This window comes from Chrysemys picta, chromosome 1 (assembly GCF_011386835.1).
Source record: "Chrysemys picta bellii isolate R12L10 chromosome 1, ASM1138683v2, whole genome shotgun sequence".
Classification (NCBI taxonomy): Eukaryota; Metazoa; Chordata; order Testudines; family Emydidae; genus Chrysemys; species Chrysemys picta.
In genome coordinates, this window is record NC_088791.1 from 302,578,949 (window position 1) to 302,602,981 (window position 24,033).

The 24,033-nt window shown below is 41.1% G+C and overlaps 1 protein-coding gene across 23 annotated transcripts in view; it reads left to right on the forward strand.

Annotated features, from left to right (window-relative positions):
* POSTN (periostin) overlaps positions 1–24,033 on the forward strand; it is a 51,007-nt gene that overhangs the window by 3,770 nt on the left and 23,204 nt on the right. For all 23 annotated transcript variants that reach the window (XM_008167936.4, XM_065581293.1, XM_005305603.5 and 20 more), the window contains exons 3-12: positions 5,315–5,379; positions 6,743–6,900; positions 7,623–7,787; positions 9,128–9,274; positions 12,550–12,691; positions 16,848–17,060; positions 17,309–17,443; positions 18,407–18,555; positions 19,150–19,286; positions 20,494–20,624. In XM_008167936.4, coding sequence (XP_008166158.1) covers positions 5,315–5,379; positions 6,743–6,900; positions 7,623–7,787; positions 9,128–9,274; positions 12,550–12,691; positions 16,848–17,060; positions 17,309–17,443; positions 18,407–18,555; positions 19,150–19,286; positions 20,494–20,624 — 1,442 coding nt within the window. The remainder of the gene's footprint in view (positions 1–5,314; positions 5,380–6,742; positions 6,901–7,622; positions 7,788–9,127; positions 9,275–12,549; positions 12,692–16,847; positions 17,061–17,308; positions 17,444–18,406; positions 18,556–19,149; positions 19,287–20,493; positions 20,625–24,033) is intronic.

Consider the following 24,033-nt stretch of genomic DNA (forward strand, 5'->3'; position numbering starts at 1 on the left):
CTGGTCAGTGTTAGAAGTTCATGAGACTGATTTGCATTTCTTGAGATTCCTGACAGACATCCCATCTTGTGACACAACACTGGAATGGCCCCTAAGGAAAAAAGAGTGGGAAAAGATGGAGGAGGAGGATATGGCCTCCAGTTTTTTTCTTTATCAGAAAATATTTTCATCATTGTGTCAGCATAGCATAGAATTATGGGGCCAGTTATGTTTTTGATACACTAATCAAGCAAAGTTTACAACATCTAGTCTGGTGATGCAAATATTCCAATAATTCTGAACTCTAAGGTCAGTTGAGATATCAGGGCTAAAATCTGGGCCCCACTGAAGTTCAAGGAAAAACTCCCCTTTACTTTAATGGGGCTAGGATTTCACCCTGGGCTTTCTGTTATTATAAACTTCATATTTCCTCCAAGAGCCACGGATTAACAGCTGTATTATATTAACATTATCACGAATGATACAATGACATTCTCACCAGAATAGGTACAGCAGATACCTCTTTGAATCTCCAGAAGCTTCTCTGGAATATAATTTAGCATCTAGAATTCTAACCCTCCCATTTTGAGTTAGACTGATGTTTTCGCAAGGTTTTTTATTTCTGCAGCTGAGTCAGGATCTGTCTCCCCTTTATGCAATTTGATCAGCTCAGTTATGCATAAGATTGGGAGATTCTGTGGAGACAATGTAGTTTAATTTCCAGGACTCAGATTGGTGCTATAGAAGTTGCGTTTGATCATCCTTCCAACATCTAGCCTGGGTTTCCCAGGCACTTTAGTTGGTTTTGTGGTCTTTCTCCCTTCCAGTCTTTCCTTTTCCTCCTGATGATGTTTCAATGCAATACTGACATCCATTTTCTTCAGAGCACATGGTGTAAATTGTCCAAGATATTTATTCACCATTTATGTAAAGCCTGCCTTACCACTGTCCTCTTGGCACAGCACTTTCTTTCACTAGTGACACATTAGGGAGAAGGATGCTTCCTGAAAATGCTTTAGACTGAACTTCTTTGGACATTTTCAAAGCTGATTTTGGAACGTTAGCTGCTTCTGCAGACTAACTGCTTCATTTATGTCATGTCTTGCCAATACCCTCTAAGTGAAAGACTGCTGAGTGCTTTAAGATGACATAGAGAATCATTATTCAGCTGGCCACAGTGGTAGCATGAGTTATTTTTTTGTGGCCGGAGACATCATGACATGACAGAAGAAATATTTTGAGTCCATGAAGAGATTTTACAGTACTCAAAATAAGATTCCTTAAGTGTAGTTTGGACTCATTGACAATGAGGTTACACAACGGTATCACATACATTCTGAGCTCTGCTTTGGCACTTTTTGGGTTGTGCAAATACTAGAAAGAGTAGATTTGAGGAAAACTTTGGATTGGATTTGGATTAAATGATAGGCATACTGGTACTTTTTGTGTGGTAACAGTAGAACATCTGGTATAATTTAGATGGTGCCGAATGTAATGTAATTATTAACAGGAGATTTTGAACAACGCCAAAAACAGAACTACCACCATTCCTAAACAGATTAATTTGCTTCCTTCTCGTTTTAAAAAACTGTTATTTCTTATAGTTATGACAGTTCCATGGTAACTCCCTTCAAATTGTATATTCTGATCCAGAAAATGTACAAAAGATACCAAAAGGATCTACATTCTATCATTTCCCATTTCCAACTGTATTTACAAATTCCCCAACTGAACTACTGACCTGAGGGCTCTGTAGAAACAGGGGCCCTATTGGATCATAAAGGTGTTTGTCGTTTTAATAGTATATTATGCCTGCTAACAAGACAGATACTTTGCAAACAAGCCTCAGGACCACTCTGAGCTATGTCAGCCACCAAGAGCCCCAAGAGGATGCTTGACTATCCCTAGAGATGCCCTGGCCATGCCCCCTCTTTCCTTGGGAATGCCCCGTATCCGTGGGGATGAGGTGGGAGTGGCATAGAGCTGGTTTTCTTTACTTAGGAACGCAGCCTTATATCATTATCTGAAGAGTCACTTCCCTTCAGTAACATCACACCATGTGCTGAATTTGCAGAAGTACGTAGCTGAAAGTTTTTTGGATATTAGTGTAAAGGCAACTTTGCTTTGGATTTTATACAATATCTCTCTATGGGGGGGACAGACGGGGGACTGTGTTCTTTTTTTCCTCTAAATTGTCCTTCAACCTGAAAGGTGCCGAGCAACTGCATCTTACATTAATTTCAATAGAAGCTGCACATTCCACCTACCTCAGCATCAGGCTTATTGACAACCCGCACTCCATCACATCTACCCACACTTCACATACACTTGATACATCAGCTTTCTAGTTGCAATCAACCATGAGGGAACATATGGCTTTGGATACTAAAAGGAAGAACTGACCAGACTTTAATTACTAGCAGTCCTCAGAGGAAGCATGCTGTATGTTAAAAGTAATATGATAACCCAAAGGTATCAGCATTGTAGCTCTTGGCCAGAGAAGCATTTCCTTTGTCCATTGTGCTCTATAGCCAGTTTTCTGCATCACATAAATTGTACTCATATCAGAGTCAGTCTTTTCTCTGCTGAATATGTTGAAGAAAAGTAAACAAGCAGTGTCTGATTGGTGCTTAGTCCCCCTTTTCCTGTTATCAAAACCTAAGTGAGATGTCAAAACACACAGGATATTTTCCTGTTTCCTTTTGGAATATTTTCTCTCTGAAAGAAATATATATTCTTATAACAAAGCAATTCCCTGGATGGCAGATGCTAATTGCTGGTTTGTGGCAGAGATTCCTCAAGAGCCAGGTTTTGTCTGACTCTAGCATGGGTGAGCAGGAGGCATGGGAGGAATGGTGCAAGGAGCCCTCTCCCCACACTTGTGTGCCTTGTGAAAGGGCCAGGAATCACTCCAAAGGTGAATCTTTGGGTGCACAGGGTGGGAGGAAGCAGGACAATTGTTGCATCCTCTGTGATAGAGTGGGTTTCACTATTGCTGCTTGCTCAGGAGTCGGGGAAGGCACAAACTTTCTCCAAACTAAATCTAGTCCTACCCATGCCAGGTTTGCATGCTCTCCTACCTGGTGGAATATGAAGCCCACAATGTAAAGTTCTGGGGGATGGGCGTAAAGTGAATTGTCATCATCCACAGAGAAGTATATTACAGACTGTTGAACAAAACTTTTTTGAAGCTCAGTTAGAATTGTCTTGTGTAAGGTTTCGCCAGCTGAAAAATAAATAGATTCATTTTAAAATCAGATTAAAAAGAGAAAATAGGGAGTCAAACAACCTACATTCATAGCACAAACAAATCTAATATGGCAAAGCAAATTCTCTATAATGGAAAGCACTTTGTTCTTTACCAGCTATCACTTTGCAATAAATTATGTAGCTCAGAGTCTCATTTTAAACTCATGCTTTGTAATGTTGTTTTTATTTCAGTCTGCTTTCATTTTTAGGTTTTTTTATTTTTAAGATTTAAGATTTTATTTCATCTTCAAATAGATTTTTATCCCAGAGTTCTGAAAATTCCAACTTTCAAGTAATTTGAGCAAGCCATTTAGTTTAATGTATTTGTTGCTAATACTTTGTCAGCTATCAGAGGGGTAGCCGTGTTAGTCTGGGTCTGTAAAAAGCGACAAAGAGTCCTGTGGCACCTTATAGACTAACAGACTCATTGGAGCATAAGCTTTTGTGGGTGAATACCCACTTTGTCAGATGCATGTCAGCTCTAACTCGTTACAAAAACCTACAAGATCCCACACAGCTGCCTCTAGGGAGCTTCCAGCTTCAAAACTGAGATCCTTGAGCCACATGCATTAAAAAAATCATGTAAAGCTCTGATTGCATGTTTTTCTAGTAATTCAGTCTGCAGTAATTACTTTGAAAAGCAATAACTGCAGAAGAAAGAGTTTAGAGATTTATGTTACTTTTCACGTTTCAGTAAGTCCATATAATTTCCTGGGTTTCTTTATCCTCTAGCAACCACATTCATCCTTGCCATAACTCCATTGACTTCAGTAGAATTGTGCTTATTTACAGCAGGGCTGAATTTGGTTAAAAATGTCTATTTTAAGGCTGTTACTTCCTTCAAATCAATAAGGTACAATAAAAAGCAGTCCATAATGCTGAATGCAACATTACATAGCACCAACCTGCTTCTGAATACGGTTTATACATTCAAAGGTGAGGTGATTTCCTTGAACAACTATACATCAGGCACTAACCAATTTCCAGCTCAACTCCATCCTCCCCTTCATGGCTAAGCGCTCACTTCCTCTCTGCTAGCTCTTTCCTTCATTTGTTACAATCTGGCTTTCACCCTCTGTACTCTAACTAATGAGACTAGGGTGACCAGATGTCCCGATTTTATAGGGACTGTCCTGATTTTGGGAGCTTTTTCTTATATAGGCACCTATTACCTCCCACCCTCTGTCCCAATTTTTTACGCTTGCTATCTGGTCACCCTAAATGAGACTGCTTCTCACTAAAGTTACCAATGACCTTTCCCTTGTCTTCTCCATATTCCTTGATTTTTCCCCTGCTTTCAACATAACCAGACAGTCTTTATTGATTCTCTCCTTTATTGGCTTTTACAACACTGTTCTTGAACAGTTTTCCTTTTTACCTCTTGCATTTCTCTTTCAGTGTTGTCCTCAGTGGCTCCACCTCCTCCCACTTTCTGTCAGCATCCCACAGGGCCTATTCCTAACCCCCTGCCTTCATTCCTTCACATTATCCCTGGGTGGTCTTATTTGCTTTCATGACTCTAATTACCATCAATTTACTCTTCACATGTAGACTATTGCCAAAGCTTGGAGCCTTTTTTCTTTACATTCACACTGTCAAAAGCTTGTCCATGCTTTGATAATCCTCCCCCTCCCTCCCAACCTTGATTCTGTTCATCCCTCCTGTGATCTTCTCTTTGGTTTTCCAATCCCTTCTCTCCTAGCCAAAATGTCACCATCAGATTCATTTTCTTCACCTGCTACTGCAATCACATCATTCCCCTTTATGAGTCCCTTCACTAGGTCCACTTCCCCTCCCACATCCATTCCAAGCTCCTTGTCAACCTTCATGACTGTGGATGTGTTGTGTATTTAAAATGCTATGTAGCTACAGAACACAGTACAGTGCAGCCAGTTAATAGGGTCTGATTTGATACCAACAGAAAATAGGCTGCTGAATGTTTAAAAAAAAAATGATTAGGTAACTCTAGCCAAGGAAACTGAATAGAAGTAGATAATTTGTAAAAAAGTAAAACTAAGATAATTAACTGTAAATGGTGTCATTTCGTTTGTACTTTATTTAATCTAGTTTTATTTATACCCTGCAGAACTGTCTTGTATGAATGTTGCCCTGGCTACATGAAGTTGGATGGAATGAGAGGTTGTCCGGCAGGTACAGTCTTAGATGCGCATGATCTTTACATATGGGACCCATTCTAACACAGGAGATTTTTCAGAAGTGGTCTGTATTTTGGGTGCCCAATCTGAGACATCTAGAGCTTGTTTCTCAGGGGGGATGATTGAGATCCACAACTTCATTTGATGTCCCTGAGTGTGGGCAGCACCACTGGAAATCATCCCCACAGTGTTTGACATTGGACACCGAACACTGAGGCATCCATAATTAGAGGCCACTTTTGAAAATTTAAGCCAAAACCCTTAAAATATGAATCTGCCCACTATGGATAATCCTGGCAAGTCTTGGTCCTGCTGATGTGATAGGTTCCCTGGCAGCAGAAATATCACAGGCCCACTGTGTAAGGGGACAGGATTTGGGGGAATTGTACATGAGTCATACACGAGGAGGAGGAACATTTCAGTGGTTTGAGCATTAGCCTGCTAAACCCAGGGTTGTGAGTTCAATACTTGAGGAGGCCATTTGGGGATTTAGTTGGGGATTGGCCCTACTTTGAGCAGGGGGTTAAACTAGATGATCTCCTGAGGTCCCTTCCAATCCTGATATTCTATGATTCTTGTGTGGTGTAGAGTTCCCTTCTGTGTCACTTACACAGTTGCTTGCAGTGGACTAAGCACCATTGGGTAGGGGGAAGGATGGTGCAAAACCAGGTATTGGAGGTGAGATGGCACCAGAGTGGGGAGGGATGGGTATTAGAGGTGCATAAGAAGGTACCAAGTACTACTCAGTAGAACTGGCTGGTCATACAACTTCCAGTGGAACATCTTTTCATGGGAAAATGCTGGTGTCAAAATGAAAACTTTTGCAGGAACTTTTCAATTTTGTCCAATTTTCCTATAGAAACCAAGCAGATTTTCAAAGGGTTTTCTGCCAGCTCACCTGTCACATGGGCTGCCAGGATCCTGGATGCCCCGGGAGCCTTAACTCAAGCCAGAGTTTTCAGGACTTCTAGGCTTCTCAATAACCTATCAGATGGGCAGCTTGGGCTCCAGGCAGCTTGGGGATTTTGTTTAGAAAAAATAAAATCAGAATGCCATTTAAATTTTTTCTAAACAAAAGTTTCAGACCTTCACCTCTCCACAACTTGGGGTGGAGAATTCCTCCCCTCTGGATATTTGTTGAGTTATTTTTTCTGGGCACTATCTGCAATGATGATTTGGCATATATGGCAAATTCTACTTAATTTGAACCCAAATTATGGAATTTTAAAAGCAATGTTTAGTTAAAAGGGTTTTATTAAGATGATTCTCTCCTCCAGTTAAAACAGTGGTAATAGATAATGATTTTGAGAGACTGACTTGTCAAAGAATTTACAGTACTCTTGTCTTGTGTATTTTAGTTGCTCCTATTGATCATGTTTATGGTACCCTGGGCATTGTGGGAGCAACCTCTACTCAACAGTATTCTGATATGTCAAAGCTGAGAGAAGAGATTGAAGGACGGGGATCATTCACATTCTTTTCACCAAGCAATGATGCTTGGGAGCTGTTGGATCGAGTAACTATATATCTGTATATCTCTATACACACACACACACATTAATGTTATGAGTGCTTTTTTTTTTGTATCTACAGTAGCTGTGTTTTAAACCACATTAGAAACAATGATGATTTTTTTATATATCAGAGATAAATATTGAAACTCAATTATTATATTATTCTAAACTAAACTATGCTTAAGGAACACAGGTATTTCTACATTTTTTAAAAAAAATCTAGAAACAATGAACACCTGCAAAGGATATCTGTTTGAGCACCGTCAAAGAGAAATTGTTTTTATGATTGTTTCTCAGCACCCTGAGTACTTGTGTGATTGGATGCTTTATAAATACAATTATCATTATTAGTCTTGTCAGCGTAGCTTTGGGAATAGTTTTGAAAACTGAAGTAATTCCAATAAGGGCGGGTAACTGACATTATTGTGCATGACTGTAGGGTACTTTCCCTAGAACTACAATGTTAATCAAATCCAGTACAGAACCAAAAAAAAGCTTGAATGCCTTGCTTATGTAATGAGGCCTGCTGTCTTTGATACTTAATCAGTCTAGAGAATCCTCTAGCCAGCTGCATACCAGGAAGGTATGTAACTGAAGTAATTTACCTAGTCAAATGAAATATACATTCAAAAATATGTTGAAAGCGTATTTTGTGGCAAAGAAATCTGTATAACTAGCTGATTAAGATTGTCCAGAAAATGTCTAACTGAATCTTCTTCCTCAGGAAATTCATAGTAATTTAATTGACAATGTAAATATTGAACTGTACAATGCCCTCCACAACCATATGGTAAACAAGCGTATGTTGACAAAGGATCTTAAGAATGGCCTGACTCTTGTATCCATGTACAATGATCAGCAACTGCTTATTAATCATTATCCTAATGGGGTAAGTTTATTTCCATAAGCTTCTTTTATACTGTATTTCAGAGTGGTCACTTTCATTAACTCTGTGCATTTTTTTTTATTTATCTAATGAAGAATCGATAAAGTCATAACAAGATTATCACTTGGCATGTCAGTTATACATCTTACCTTACAAATGCTAGGAATACAGAATAAATCTATCCATTAAAGGACTCTTTCATAGACTGAAGGCTAATTGCTAAGAAAGGACTGGGTAACAAGAGCTAATTTTTGTTTTAAGAAAGTTGTAAAAACACGGAATGAACTTTCCTCTGAAGAGGTATCCTTTTGTGGATAGGACAGATTATTATCCTTCTAAATATCAGAAGTTAGATTTATTACACACTTTTTTCATATATTACTAAATACATTTCAATTAGATTTTTATTCCAATTGCAGCATGTGACAGAAATATTTAGTCGTAGAAGAAACGCTTATATTATCTTCCTACATGGGATTTAATTTTTATAAACCAGGTTTCCCAAAGTAAAGTCACTAGTATTTATTTTCTTAAATTCATAGAAACTACATGTTAGGTTGGCACTGAAATTAGTGTAAACCAAAAGCAAGAACCATTTTAACCATTCAGGGAAATGGAATGCTAAACAATTGTAATATGGTTGGAAATCAAGATGACCTGCACAAGTTGATCTATTGGTAAATCTAGGTGCACAGGCACTGACTTTTGTTTTTGCCAGTTTGTGCTCCTCTCGCCCCCTCCCCCTTTGCGAGTGGTGGGCGGGTTGTCGGGGGAAAGAGGCTGGGTGGGAGTGGAACCTTGGGGCAGAACATGGGCTGGCCCTTAGGGGGAAGAGGCCAAGCAGGGATGGGGCATGAGGGGAAAGAAGGCTGAGTAGGGGCAGGGCCTCAAGATGTAGCGGGGGCAGGGCCTTGGGGCAAAGAGGCCAAGTGGGGCAGGGCCACCCAGAGGATTCAGGGGGCCTGGGGCAAAGCAATTTCGGGCGCCCCTTCCATAAAAAAAAGTTGCAATACTATAGAATACTATATTCTCATGGGGGCCCCTGCAGGGCCTGGGGCAAATTGCCCCACTTGCCCACCCCTCTGGGCGGTCCTGAAGTGGGGGCAGGGCCTCAGGCAGAGCTTGGGCAGAGCAGTGGGTGGGTTCATGGTCCGGATGCTGGGGCCTACAGAAGATTAATCCAGCCCTGCAAATGCTGAGCACCCCCAATTTTTTTTCAGTGGGTGCTTGAGCCCCAGAACACCCACAGAGTTGGCATCTATGGCTAGGTGGATGTCCTCCTTAAAAATAAATTAAAAGAGATAGGATGCTTAATATTCTACTGTTCAATTCTTTAAACATAGGTTGTTACTGTTAACTGTGCCAGAATCATCCATGGCAACCAGATTGCTACAAACGGTGTCGTTCATGTCATTGACCGTGTCCTGACCCCTGTTGGAAATACCATTCAAGAGTTCCTTGAAGCTGAGGATGATGTCTCATCTCTTAGAGTGAGTAGGGGAAAATAAAATGGTAACAAGTTTCTTTGGCCTTGTAATTTTCCTTTCTTTTTCTGTAGTCTTAGGTGTAAGAAAAGATTATTAACACATTGTCAGGGGAGTGAAATGAACCAAATCAAGGATCAGTCCACCAAATGATACAAGATCTATATATTTTTACATAAGTTCCCAGTCCTGCTTTTGTGATAGTCATGTAATTGACATCACTAGGCCAGATTCTGGCACCCTTATTCGCAGTGAGTAGTCTTTACTCCTTGAGGCCTGGGGCTGTTCGGAGAGTAAGGTATCACTCAGTGTGAGTACAGATCACAGAATCTGGTCCTGTCTGATCAGAATTAGATCCAAAATGGGGAAAATAATTAAAAGTAATGGAAGTAATAAAGATATCATCATGGAAACTTAAGTGATCCAGTTGGTTTCAGAAAGTTGGTTAGAGAGTGGTGAGAAGGATATTTACTTGCTGGCTTGGGCTGGGGCCCCAGGATATTATGGAATCTTTCCAAGGCTCTCCCTCACTCTCTTCCAGAACTGAAAGACTCTCTCATTTGCCTTCCTTTCCTCTGATTTCTCTCATCTTTTCTTCCTTCTATGGAAGAAAGAGAAAAGTTAGAAGCAGCGGAGAACAGAGAGGGCCCAGCAGACTCCCTCTTTGTAGCATGAGGAGGTGAGAAAAACTATGGAAGGTGTGTGAAGTCAACCATTATATGGGGCTGCTTTTCTTATTTCCTGGTCGGTGGAGTCATATACAATGTCAAAATATAATTGTGCTGTTATGCTCAAATGACAAAGGGGAGACATTCATGACAAGATGTAACTATAATTCTTATATAAACCCAGACATCTTAATATTAAAGATAGTTTTTTAAATAAATTGGCTTAGAGATGTTCCCATCTGTTCAGCAACATACCTCAAGTACACTTACACTGTTCTGTAAATAACTATATTAATCTAGTTAATCATAGAATCATAGAAGTTAATCATAGAATGTCAGGGTTGAAAGGGACCTCAGGAGGTCATCTAGTCCAACCCCCTCTCAAAGCAGGACCAATCCCCAGACAGACTTTTGCCCCAGATCCTTAAATAGCCCCCTCAAGGCTTGAACTTACAACCCTGGGTTTAGCAGGCCAATGTTCAAACCAGGGGGGAGGGATAGCTCAGTGGTTTGAGCACTGGCCTGCTAAACCCAGGGTTGTGAGCTCAATGCTTGAGGGGGCCATTTAGGGATCTAGGGCAAAAATCAGTACTTAGTCCTGCTAGTGAATGCAGGGGGCTGGACTCAATGACCTTTCAAGGTCCCTTCCAGTTCTAGATAACTTATTTCAATGTTTTATATTGTGACACTGGAATTGGTAGGTTCTGTATGAATGAGCTTATTTAGTCTGCAGAAAAGAAGAGTGAGGGGGGATTTGATAGCAGACTTCAACTACCTGAAGGGGGGTTCCAATGAGGATGGAGCTAGGCTGTTCTTAGTGGTGGCCGATGACAGAACAAGGAGCAATGGTCTCAAGTTGCAGTGGAGGAGGTCTAGATTGGATATTAAGAAAAATATTTCACTAGGAGGTTGGTGAAGCACTGGAATGGGTTACCTAGGGAGGTGGTGGAATCTCCATCCTTGGAGTTTTTAAGGTTCGACTTGACAAAGCCCTGGCTGGGATGATTTAGTTGGGGTTGGTCCTTCTTTGAGCAGGGGATTGGACTAGATGACCCTTTGAGGTCTCTTCCAATCCTAATCTTCTATGATTCTATGAACTCAAAACATGATAATCCCATTGGTCTGAGTTCCAGCTTAGGGCAGGTTTTCAACAGGGCAAATCAAACATCAAAAATGTTAGCGGCTCAATTCAGCTATGCCTCCAAAAGTTTTGGAGTAAATCCCAAACCCACTGAAGTCTAACGGCACAGCCCCTGTCAACTTCAATACAGCAAGGATTTCACCCTGGTGTTTATCTGCACTTGTCTGGATGTAGCCAAACCTTTGTATCTGAACAAATGGTGTGAAAATCTTATGCTTTCTTGAAAGACTCCTAATTCTTTCTAGTATCAACTGGACCAAAGCTACCTATAAAACAGCCTCTCAATATTTTTTTTTCAGTATACCTATTTATCTGAGCATAGACAAGCATATGGGCAGGGGGAGAACTTAAAATAAGCAAATTAAGAAAACTTTTTTCTTTAATCAGAAAAGGGTTGGCTTGATTACACTTTTAGGACAGGAATTGAGTTAGTTCATATTTCATTCAGACTGATTCCCACATACTTAGTTTCCAGGAAGTAAAGATGAACCCCTATTGAGGTTAGCTATTTCAATCCTAGTTCATATCTACTGTGATTAGATACGTTTCATCATTAATGTCCATTAGCCAATCTGAACAAAATTGAAGGAATTAAACCATGTAAACATGGCTAAATGCATTCTTATGCCTTAGGAAGGCATAAGGAAACAATGTACTGTACAATGTACTGTACAACAACACATAATTCACTAGCTGTATTATGAAAGATTTTTTACCTTCTTCAGAAGTATCAGGTCTTGGCTTCTATTCCAAAGGTAAAACAGTGGATTAGATAGACCGTTGGTTTCATCTGCTATGGCAAAACCTATGTGCATATGTTCTTCAAGGCACTAAACTTTTTCAGGATTCTTTGTATTCATTTAACCTAAAGGTTTGTATATAGAATTTCACTTATTCAGCTTTATTTAAATTTACTATTGAGTGTTTTTGTGTGGTGGATGAATCTAACGAACTACATTCAGAACTACATTCTGATTTGGACTGGAGTAACTCCAATCTATCTCAACTGAAATCAACAGAGTTATGCTACATTTGAATCATTATAAATTGTATCAGAATTGGGCTCTTTCTTAATATCTGCTAAAATATCAAAGAAACTCAGAAGACTGAGCCAAGATGTTTCCCTAGAGTATTTAGTTTTCTACATTTTGTTTCTGCAATTTTACTTATGTAAACAGTCTTTTCTCTGAAGAATATTATAATTCATTTCAACATACCACAAACTTATCTGGATACAAATCCTAAAGTGCTAAATCATAATATGGTATCAGTTGCACGGAAACTATGTGCCAAATTCTACCTACAGATTCATATACAACAACTTCCACTGTTCTCAATGAGAGATGAATGTGAGCATTCAAGTGCAGGATTTGACCCTCTGAGGTTTCAAAATTAAGGGTTTTGCTTTTCTGCACCCATAAGTTTAATGTATTTGAACAATGTTCTCAGTAAGCAATACATTTCTTTTCTAGGCTGCTGCCATTACATCTGGTGTATTGGACACACTTGGAAAGCCCGGCCATTACACACTCTTTGCTCCTACTAATGAAGCTTTTGAGAAACTTCCACGGGGAGTCTTGGAAAGGATCATGGGCGACAAGGTGGCCTCTGAAGGTACATCAGTGATTTTGTATATGGGAAAATGTGAAAATATATCAAACATAGTCAAAACAGGAATTAGCAACAAAGGGTTTATAAAACCATACACATCTCTCAAAAGAGTGATCAGAAAATTATAGCTGTTTGTATTTATGTAATGGAAATGGACCTCAGCTTTATAATCCGGGGCATCTGGATCTGGGCTTTTGCCTCAAATGCCATCTCAGCTATAGCTCTTTCATAGTAAGAGTATATGTATTCTATGGGCCAAATTCTACTGTGTAAACTTTTCAAGGGATTGTCTTATTTTTTTACAGAGCACAGTGGGGCTGCAATCCTAATTCAGCCTGTTGGGTACTACTGTAACACAAAGAAATAAAAAGCACAGACAATTTGGTTTGTGAAATGCTATGCACCTCTATGTGCTGTGTTAAAAATAATAATAATTACCAATAAAATAACCTTCAGTTCATTTGAAAAGGGTACTCAAGACAATTTGATTTTACTTCCACAAAAATGTACACTGGTTCCCAATCCCACAGGGATCCAACATGTTGTTTATGGGTAAAATTTTCCAATGCACCTAAGTGATTCTAGAAACCTACTTCCCATGGACTTTCATGGAGACCTAGCTGAGTCACAGAGGTGCTTTTAAAATGTTTGCCCTACATGTTTTAAACTGGATATTCCTATCTCATGCAGGCAGAATTGCCATTGAAGTTTATGGAAGCTATGCCTGCAGGCCCTTTACTGACAGGCATCAATTGGAAAACAGAGCAGAATGTGCTGGGCCAGATCTACAGGTGGTGTAAAGTGGTGTAGCTAAATTGACTTACACCAGTGGAGAATCTGACCCACCATTTATTAATGAAGAAGAATCATTTAATGATGGCTGTACAGTGCATTTTAAATAATGGGCAGATGCCAATTTTCTTGTCCTACTTATGTCTGTGGTGTGTAAGTGAAGGTCAAGAAGAAAGATTGTCTTCAGTTTGTGCAACTATGGTTTCAAGACAATCTAATTTTAATCCTTTAAAAAGATGTTACCAGTCACTGAACCCCAGTCCTTAAGCAGATTGTATGGCTATTACATCACTTTCCAGCACATTTATCTGCAGTGGTCTGATACTTGGGGATAAGAATCCTTTAACAACCAAGCTGTCAAAAGAAAGACTATGCATCTAATGCAATCAACATTGGTTAAATGCATGCATAGCTCATAAAATGTACTTTCCACAGAAAGGAAAAGGAAGTCCCATTAGAGTCATTATAGTTGTAAGTTACAGCTAACATCTGTCCTTCTCATTAAGAAAGGGCAATTGCTATATACAATACTGTAGGAGTCAGAGTTTCTGTCGTGCTTTAAATTTCCAAAATAATAATAATAATAATAATAACAAAATAAAATAAAAAGCCAAGGGATTCAGAATAAGCATTATGAGCAGGATGTCTGAAAGAAATCTATGGAAACTATGTTGTAAAGACTGAGACTGCAGTTTCCGCATGCACTGTGCTGCATATTTGAGGCATTTTAAAGGTGAACTGCAAAGGGCACTTTTATGCCTTTTGGTAAGTTCTCCTTTACAAAGATTAAAGATGGTTCAAAGTTTTCTTCCCAAACTAAAAAACAAACAAAACAAAACAAAAGTGGGGGGAGGGGAATTTAGACCTATCAAGTTTTGATTTCGTCTTTTCTTCTGGAGCATTCCTGGGAGGATTGGAATCTATGGGATGTTTCCTAATTTATTGAAGTGTGTGTAATCTTTCAAAAACACAGGTTTTCTCCCAACTGTTTGTGAGGAGTAAGATATTAAAGCAGTAAGTTAGTTTATTTATCCAATTCTCCAAGAAGTCCTCCAGCAAAAAAGAAAGAACTCAGGACCTGATGAGGATGAGGGAGGCAGTCTGGGGACTGTAACAGTTACCTGATTCTCAGAACATAAGAACATGAGAATGGCCATACGGGGTCAATCTAGCCCAGTATCCTGTCTTCTGACACTGGCCAATTCCAGGTGCTTCAGAGGGAATGAACAGAACAGGTAATCATCAAGTGATCCATCCCCTGTCACCCATTCCCTGCTTCTGGCAAACAGAAGCTAGGGACACCATCCCTGCCCATTCTGGCTAATAGCCATGGATGGATCTACCTCCATGAATTTATCTAGTTCTTTTTTGAACCCTCTTATAGTCTTGGACTTCACAACATCCTCTGGCAAAGAGTTCCACAGACTTACTGTGCGTTGTGTGAAGAAATATTTTCTTTTGTTTGTTTTAAACCGCTGCCTATTAATTTCATTTGGTGACCCCTAGTTCTTGTCTTATGAGAAGGAGTAAATAACACTTCCTTATTTACTTTCTCCACACCAGTCATGATTTTATAGACCTCTATCATATCCCCCCTTAGTTGTCTCTTTTCCAAGCTGAAAAGTCCCAGCCTTATTAATCTCTCCTCCTGTGGAAGCTGTTCCATACCCCTAATCATTTTTGTTGCCCTTTTCTGAACCTTTTCCTATTCCAATATATCTTTTTTGAGATAGGATGACCACATCTGCACGCAGTATTCAAGATGTGGATGTACCATGGATTTTTAAAGCAGCAATATGATATTTTCTGTCTTATTATCTATCCCTTTCCTAATGATTCCCAACATTCTCTTAACTTTTTTGACTGCCGCTGCATACTGAGTGGATCAGGGCAGATTTGTTCTGGTCCTGGACCCACATAATTTATAGTAGCCTAAGGATTGCTCTATCTTGTGCTAGCTAGCTATGGTCCCTAAGGGAACAAATGCCAATTATTAATCGGCAGAGCTCCAGTTGACCCTTGTTATGACCCCAACAGCGTTTGTACACTCTGCTGAGGGTGAGGCATTAGGAATACTCTGTGTCACGTTAAAAAATCTGCAAGCTCCCTTACTCCAGGAGAATTCTCATTAGGGCCAGATCAGGCAACTTCCCATCATCTGAATGGCATAAAGTGGCAAATGCTGGAGGGAGGGACTCTGGGCTGATACTTGGAATGTAAAAAAATAACCAAGAAAAGAGAAAATTTTGAAATCTCATAGATCTTCTTTATGCATCATAAAAAAGTAAAATGTGATTTTTTTAAAATTGCTTTTGAGTTCACCTATAAGAATTTCATCTTGTCTTCTGGGCACCACACCCAGAAGACTGGACTCTGAATCTCACTTCTCCAATATGTACCAGAACCCCCTCTTGTATATTTGACAACAAAAAGGAAGAGAAAGCTCTGCTGGGGCTATACACCTGTGAGCTGAATTCTGTCCTTCATCATACAATGAAGGCAGCAGGGTTGCCCATGGACAGAATATGGCCCACAGTGTTTTTAGTATCTGCAAAAAGTAAAGAACTGGAAGCAGAAGACAGTCCTGTAACACCTTCTTTAAATTCCTCCACAAAGTTCAGACCACCCAGGTTATCCTCAGCTCCACATAACTAACAGATTCTCCCCACTGCCAGCAAGTAACCACATTTCACACTCCCTTCATTTTACAGGGAAGAGTAAACATCTGTGTCTATTACCAGCCTCTCCACAGACTGGTTGCAGATGTTTAGTGACTGACAACTAATGACACTGGTGTATCTGAAGGGGTAAGGCCACTAGCTAGAAAATCCTCTCACTGGATCACTAGCAGGAGGTGCGCTTTTTCCCATTATAAAAAAGAAAAAAAAAGGAGAAACAAAAAACCCCGTGGGAGCGACTAGAACCAAATAATGAACATTAATAATAAAATCTGAGGCTTGGTTCTGAATACCCAATACAAAATATGTTGAGTTCCACCAGCAACCTAATTTTACCCCTGACCATTAAACTATATCATCTGGAGATCTAATTAACAGACTAGGATGATATCATGGGAATCACTAAAAAAAAATCTTAACCATAATGTGCGATAGCAGTCTGCACTTATGAGTTCTTGTACAAATAACCCTATTTTCAGTGACCAGAAAAAAGAGTTATCTGTACAGCCATTAAGATAATATTATATTTTGTATTTTTCAAACTTGGTATGAAAAATTATGGGAAATAAAGATAGTTATTCAAAGTTATATTGTAACAACACTAATTCAGTCAATGCATTAAATTGTTTTAAGCAATCCTGTTACAATCAAGTGCCTATACATGGACCTGTCTCTTCTTTTCTCCATAGCTCTCATGAAGTTCCATATTTTAAACACTCTTCAATGCTCTGAAGCCATCATGGGTGGAGCAGTCTATGAGACCTTGGAAGGGAGTACAATTGAAGTAGGTTGTGATGGTGAAAGCCTGACTATAAATGGAGTCAAGATGATAAACCGCAAAGACATTGTGACAAGCAACGGTGTTATCCACCTTATTGACCATGTGCTGATTCCTAACTCTGGTGAGTAACTGACATAGTTTCATGTATGTATCACAGAGATAAGGAATGTTGACTACAAGACATTCTCCACCTGAGAATCTATACAAGCCTGTTTATTGAGAGGACCTGTGTGCACACCTCCTCTGTACCTTATCCAAACCCTCTAAACCCTCTTGTATTGAATTGTAATTTGTAGGGAGGGCAGTGGCTGAATCAAGAAAACTAATTAACAGGCTAAAATTAATTATCTTTTCCTCTATCAATTGCAGCCAAGCAAGTTATTGAGCTTGCAAATGACCAGCAGACCACCTTCATAGACCTTTTGGCACAGCTGGGATTGGTTTCTTCTCTAAGGCCAGAGGGACAATACACTCTGCTGGCTCCTCTGAATGTTGCTTTCTCAGGTAGGTAGCCTTGGAGGGGAATATTCCCTCTTTCTGACATAGTGTCAAAAGCATCTTTTCTGCCATCATCGTTTTCTAAAACAAACTTTTTCCCCCAGTCTATGTTTTAAGACTGCAAAGAATTGGCACAACTGAGAATAAGAGATTCTTTGTCCTTTTCAATATGCACAGTGGGTAAAATTTACCACTATGCAGAGAGACCGCAGAAGGCCTATGTGCCACTTGAGTCTTACTTAAGCCTACACAATTTATTTTATTCAGTATATTGAGAACCTCTTTATTTGATGGGAAAAGTAGAGTTAAAATAAGATGCAAAACGTACCCTAATGCTTAGCAGGAGAGCTGGATGAATAATGTAATAATATATTACAATAAATCCCCTTAAATTCACTTGAGTTGTCATCAGAACCCCCTTTATTTACTGTCCAAGTAGTTTCACACAAGCACATTTTTATTTACCATGATGTTTGAGCAAAGAGAAAGTGTCACATATGTATGTGTCAATACACATTTGAATTAGTATTTGCACTAGGAGTGGCCACATGGCCCTTCTGAAAGCTCTTTGTGGATTTGGTAGTCATCCAATCAGAGATAAGAAACAGCTCCATATGACTTAGATGTCACAACACAGAGTGAATTACAAATGGTGAATACTCAAAGCAATAGTTACAACAAATATTTTACAAGTAATCTAGAGGTTAAAACATGCCTATACATAAAGCATCTGCCAAATATCTACTAAAGAATTAGAAGCCTGTTTACAGATCATTTGTAATCATAAAAAGGAGTTAATTTCATTTCGGTGAATCGTTTCCCAATTTTATTAAGTCTAAAATGATTGATCTAAAATGTAAACAATGCAAAAAGAACAACTATTTTCATGATACTCAAACATAGTGTGTGCAGTGAACCGTACCTGAATGAAGGAATCATTTATACATTATTGTCTAAATGATTTGGTAGATGACACTTTGAGGATGGACCAACGCCTTCTTAAACTGATCATGCAAAACCACATTTTGAAAGTGAAAATTGGACTCAGTGAGCTCTACAATGGACAGAAGGTGGAGACCTTGGGAGGAAAACGACTCAGAATCTTTGTATACCGCACAGTAAGTGAATGAGGATTTCCAAATCCTGGGGCAGTGACTAATAAAATCTATCCAAAGCCTGAAGCTGGAGAAGGATGGAGCTCACTCGAGAAGACAATACTATTGGTGTTATAAGAGAACTCACCATTGAAAGTCAAAATTACCAACAGTTACCACACCACGGTACAGTAGAGAGGTCTTTGATTTTGACATATTATGCAATTAAATTAAATTAAACTTTGGCTGAAATAGATGAATGATTGGAAAACTAAAAGATGGCTTAACAATTTGGCTTGAGATTAATAATAAAAATTTCTAGTTTCTGAACAACTAACCATTTTTTCAAGTGACACAAGTAATCAAGTTTCAAACTATTTACGTATTCATTTACCACATCGTTTGCTTCCTTTTGCACATTTTATTTGAAAAAGGAGGAACAAATAACTTGCCAATGAGAAGTTGGAGAAATTGTATTTTTAAATTGTAGAGGCTACAGAGGAGTTCATGTTTCAGGCTGATTACAAAAAATATGCTTCACTAATGTTGCCATGGCTGTGGCATGGTTGCTGTGACTATAATGTCGGGTGGTTTGTCTTGTTTTTTCTTTTATATCAGGCTGTATGTATTGAAAATTCATGCATGGTAAGAGGAAGCAAAGAGGGAAGGAATGGTGTTATTCACATTTTCAGACAGATCATCAAACCAGCCGAAAAGTCACTGCGTGAAGTGTTGAAGAATGATAAGCGCTTTACGTAAGCAAAAGGTTTTCATAGCATAGAAATCTCTCAATGGACTGTGGTTATGTCTACACAAGAAATGCTACAGCGGCACAGCACATACTATAGTGATGGGTTCTTTGGTCACTGTAGTCAATCCACCTCTGTGAGAGGTGGTAGTTAGGTCAATGAAAGAATTCTTCCATTGACCTAGTGGTTTCTATACCGGGGCTTAGGTCAGCTTAATTACGTCTTTCAGCACGTGACATTTTTCACAGCCCTGAGCAATGTAGTTAAACTGATCTAACTTTGTAGTCTAGACCAGCCCTCGATCAATATAGAGTAGAGCTGCTCTGAAAAATTAAATTTTGACAAAAAATGGTAGGGGGGGGAAATGGATTTCTTTCTCCATTTTCCATGCAGGTATATTTTATAATACCAGAATGGTACAGTGAAGCTATAGGCTCCCATTCTGGGCAGCAGTCTAGCTCTTTCATGCCATTCCAGTGACAATAAGGTCCAGAACCCAGTCCTCATTCCCTGCTGGTAAGTCCTCCAGCACCAGACAGTGTAGGGCTGGTATAATAGCTTTACATGGCCACGCATGCTCAGCTACTGGCAAGATGTTCACAGGGGCTGGGACAGTAGGGGAGCAGAGAGGATGTGTCTAGAGTGATTTCAATAGGACTACTTCTCATGAGTAAGTGTGGCTATAGCCTGGGGCCTTAATTTTTCTCAAACCCTAATCCCTGTACACAACTTGTCTGTACACAGGGTAGCCTGAGTACATACTCTAGTATCCCATTTAATGAAGTACTACTCCCTTGAACTCACTTATCTTACTATTATCTCCCTCTTCCCTTTTATCTACTGCCCCGGGAGCATACAGTCTTCCTCTCCTTCTACTTCTACACTGGATTCTGTGCAATCTCATTTCTGACTGCTCCACTCCATGAATATTACTTGTATCAAGGTCACCAACATCCTCCTCTTCCTCTACTCCCTTCCTCTTCAGTCTAGCCATTGCTCTTGACACATTCAATGACTCACCACCTCCTCCATTCTCCCTCGTCCTTGAAATCATTGGGAATAATTGCAGAGTAAGATACTACACACATGCTTAGAAGTGACAGGAACTAATTAAGCAAACTTTTGTGTGCTGATGTTGCCTTCAAAATTCCTTGTGTAAACAAGTCTTTAGGAACTGGACCATAACTTAATGTGTGCTTTTTTTCCTGATTAGCATATTCCTTAATCTGGTGAAAGAAGCCGATTTAGATGATGTTCTATCACAACCTGGAGAATGGACTTTGTTTGTCCCAACTAATGAGGCCTTTAAAGGCTTGACGGATGAGGAAAAGGAAATACTGAGAAGTAAGTAGCACAAGAATATTAGAAATGTAATTAACTAGGGGTGAAATCCCACTGAAGTCTATGGGAAAGATCCCAATGACTTCAGTGGGGCAGGATTTCACCCTAAATGTTTAATGTGCCTGAAATCTGCGTGCTTCATACTCCTAGGATCCACCAAAGACCCTGTCCCTGCAAGGAACTCTGTGTACCCCAGGCAGGCCGGCTCCAGGCACCAGCCTACCAAGCATGTGCTTGGGGCGGCACCTGGAGGGGGGTGGCGCTCCGGCTGGCTGGGGAGAGCGGACCCGCGACCGGGCTCGCAGCCCTCCCCCCCGGCGCTCTGGCCGGCCAGGGAGAGCAGGCCCGCGGCCGGGCTCTCCGCCCTCCTCCCGGCGCTCCCGCGGGTCAGGGAGAGCGGGGCCCCGGCCGGGCTCGCCGCCCTCCCTGCGGCGCTCCGGCCAGGAGAGCGGGGCCCCAGCTGGGCTCGCCGCCCTCCCCTGCCGCGCTTCCCGCCGAGGGGGCGGCGGGAGGCTTTTTTGCCTGGGCGGCAAAAAAAAACAGAGCCGGCCCTGCCCCCAGGCAACGGGATCAGAGTTTATAAGCTGGCATCCCTCCTTTTCTTTCCTTTCTCTTCCCCTGTCTCCAGCACAGCCATCTCTGCCCTCACCCTGCTATTAGAAAAGTATATCTTCACTGGATCCTTGCTACTTTTGCTACTTATACCACAATACTTTGCATTTATATAACAACTTTCAAACAAGGCTCTCATGGCACTTAAAGTAGCTTTTTTAAACCCCACAAGGGATGTATACTGCTCACTTCAAACACTACTGCAGTCGGGTGCATTGTGGCAGGGTACAAAGACTTTGACCACTTTGTACCTCCCTGGGCAAAGGCCAGAAACAGGTCCAGTCCCCTCACTTTACATACTGGAATTCAGCAATGATACCAAGGTTAATATCTCATATCCTATGGAAAGTTCTAGAGGATCTTTAATGAGTGAAAAGAATAAAGATCAGAGCCATAGTGTAAAGCTGTGTCAATCAATTACACCCCATCCTACATCTCCAATCATTCAGTCACTTACTCATCCAATTGCTTCAGTTAAGAGCTACACAATAACTTATTATTATTTGCCTCAAAGGCTGAACTATTCCACAGGAACAAATCTACTTTGTCATGTCCCTCTAAATTCATTAGAGAGATAAAGTGGGTGAAGTATTATCTTTTTATTGGACCCACTTCTGTTGGTGAGAGAGAGGAGCTTTCTGGCTACACAGATTGTTTAGCATAAGCAGTTAACACATCTTGCAAGGGACCATTCAAGGTTAAGTGGCCGATTAACACCTCTCCAGTCATAGGGAGGAAGGGAAAAAAAGCTGGTGGGTAGGAGGGAGGTTACGTGGGTTATAGATTGTTGTAATAAGCCTTAAATCCAGTGTCTCAGTTCAGTCCATTGGAATCTAGCAACGTTATGAATTTAAGCTCCCGGGCTCATCTTTTGAAGGTGTTGTGCAGGTTTCCTTTGAGGATGAGGACTTAAATGTCATATATACAGTGATCACTTCGTGAAAAGTGTTGATCCAAGGCATAGACGACTCGTGCCTCTCGATACTGGGGCGGCACAATCTAAAGGGAAGGACATATGACCACCCCACGTGTCTCCTCTGCCCAGCGACCTCCCCGCCCTGTGCCCAGCCTGGGGCTGCTGTGCTCTCTCTGCCCCACCAGACTTACCTGCAGGGGGAGGCGCTGTCCTTCTCCCACTGCGCCTCCCCTCCCCCATACGTTTGGCCATTCTCCCTGCTGGCAGCTGGGCCCAGGTGGGGAGTGGGAGGGAGCTGCTTCTCACGCTGGCTGAAAATGGCCTCTCTGGATTGGTGACTCTGTGCAGTGCAGCAGCTGCCTGAGAGAGAGCCTGACTGGGGTGGTGGCCTGCCCCGCTCCACCCTCTCTGTTCTCCGCCCCGGCCTGGCTGCCTGGGACAGCAGCAGAGCAAGCCAGAGCCCCACCTCCCCCCATCCCTGGCAGCTGGGCATGGGAGGCAGGGCCGGCTCTAGGCACCAGCAAAACAAGCTGGGGCTTGGGGTGGCACATTTTTAGGGGCAGCATGGCCGGCGCCAGAATGCCTCCCCTAAAAATGTGCCCTGGCCGCCCTAGCTCACCTCCGCTGCTGCCCCCTCGCGCGCCGCTGCTCGCCCTCCCTCTCAAGCCTGGGAGGGAGGGGGAGATCCCGAGGTCCCGAGGGGTGGGGTAAGAAAAAAACGGGGGGGAGGGGCGGCCAAAATTGTTTCTGCTTGGGGCGGCAAAAATCCTAGAGACGGCCCTGATGGGAGGGGAGCAAAGGGGCTGGGTGGGCCACTGCCACATCCAGACTCTCTCTCAGGCATCCGCCACACTGCACAGAGCAGCAACCTAGCTCATGAGAAGCAGCTGGTCCCACCCGTTCAGCTCCCCGCAGGCCAAACAGAAATCTGGGGGGGGGCACTTGACCCCACATACCCATCCTACGCATTGCCTATCCCCAAAGGTGAGATGCTGGTTTTGTTTTTTATCATTTTTCTGTGTTAACTACTTATGCTAAACAATCCGTTCTACCTTGTGTTTAGCTGTCACATTCTCAGTACACTTCCCAGATCTGAAGAAGAGCTCTTTATAAGGGCTTGTCTACACTTAAAATGCTGCAACAGTGCAGCTTCTCCACTTTAGCACTTCAGTGAAGATGCTACCTATTGATGGGAGCGGGTCGCCTGTCAGCTTAGTTAATCCACCTTCCCAGGAGGCAGCAGCTACGTGGAAGGGAGAATTTTCCCAGGGTTTAGGTTGATTTAATTGCACTGCTCAGGGGTGTGGATTTTTCACACTCCTGAGTAATATAGTTATACCAACCTAATTTCCTACAGTAGACCAAGCCTAAGCTCAAAAGCTTGTCTCTCTCACCAACAGAAGTTGGCCCAATAAAAGATATTAACTCAACTACCTTGTCTCTCTAATATCCTGGGATCAACATTGCTACAGCAACACTGCATATAACAATCTAAGTCCATTGTCACTCTCTTTAATTCACTACTTAACTTTTCACCCAGCATTTACTTCTCCTATTTTCTGCCATTATTTTCACTCTGAGAATTCATATAAAGCCTGGATCCCATTGGATTTTTTAAATGGCTTAGCTTTCTGAATTTGTTTAATATACTGCAGACTGTTCAATATGATCTCATTCTAGCCATAGTGGGCTTGGGACACCATTACACTGTTGTCTGGTAGATGCTTTTTTATGAGATTTAAGAAAGAGGAGATCAGACAAGTATTTAAGGACTGGAGAATTTATAGCTGTGATTTTTCAAAGCAAGTGAATAGGAGCAAAATGCTGAACACTTTTCTGTTGTATTCTATATAGGTTCTAATACACCCTCATCACTGTATTTTT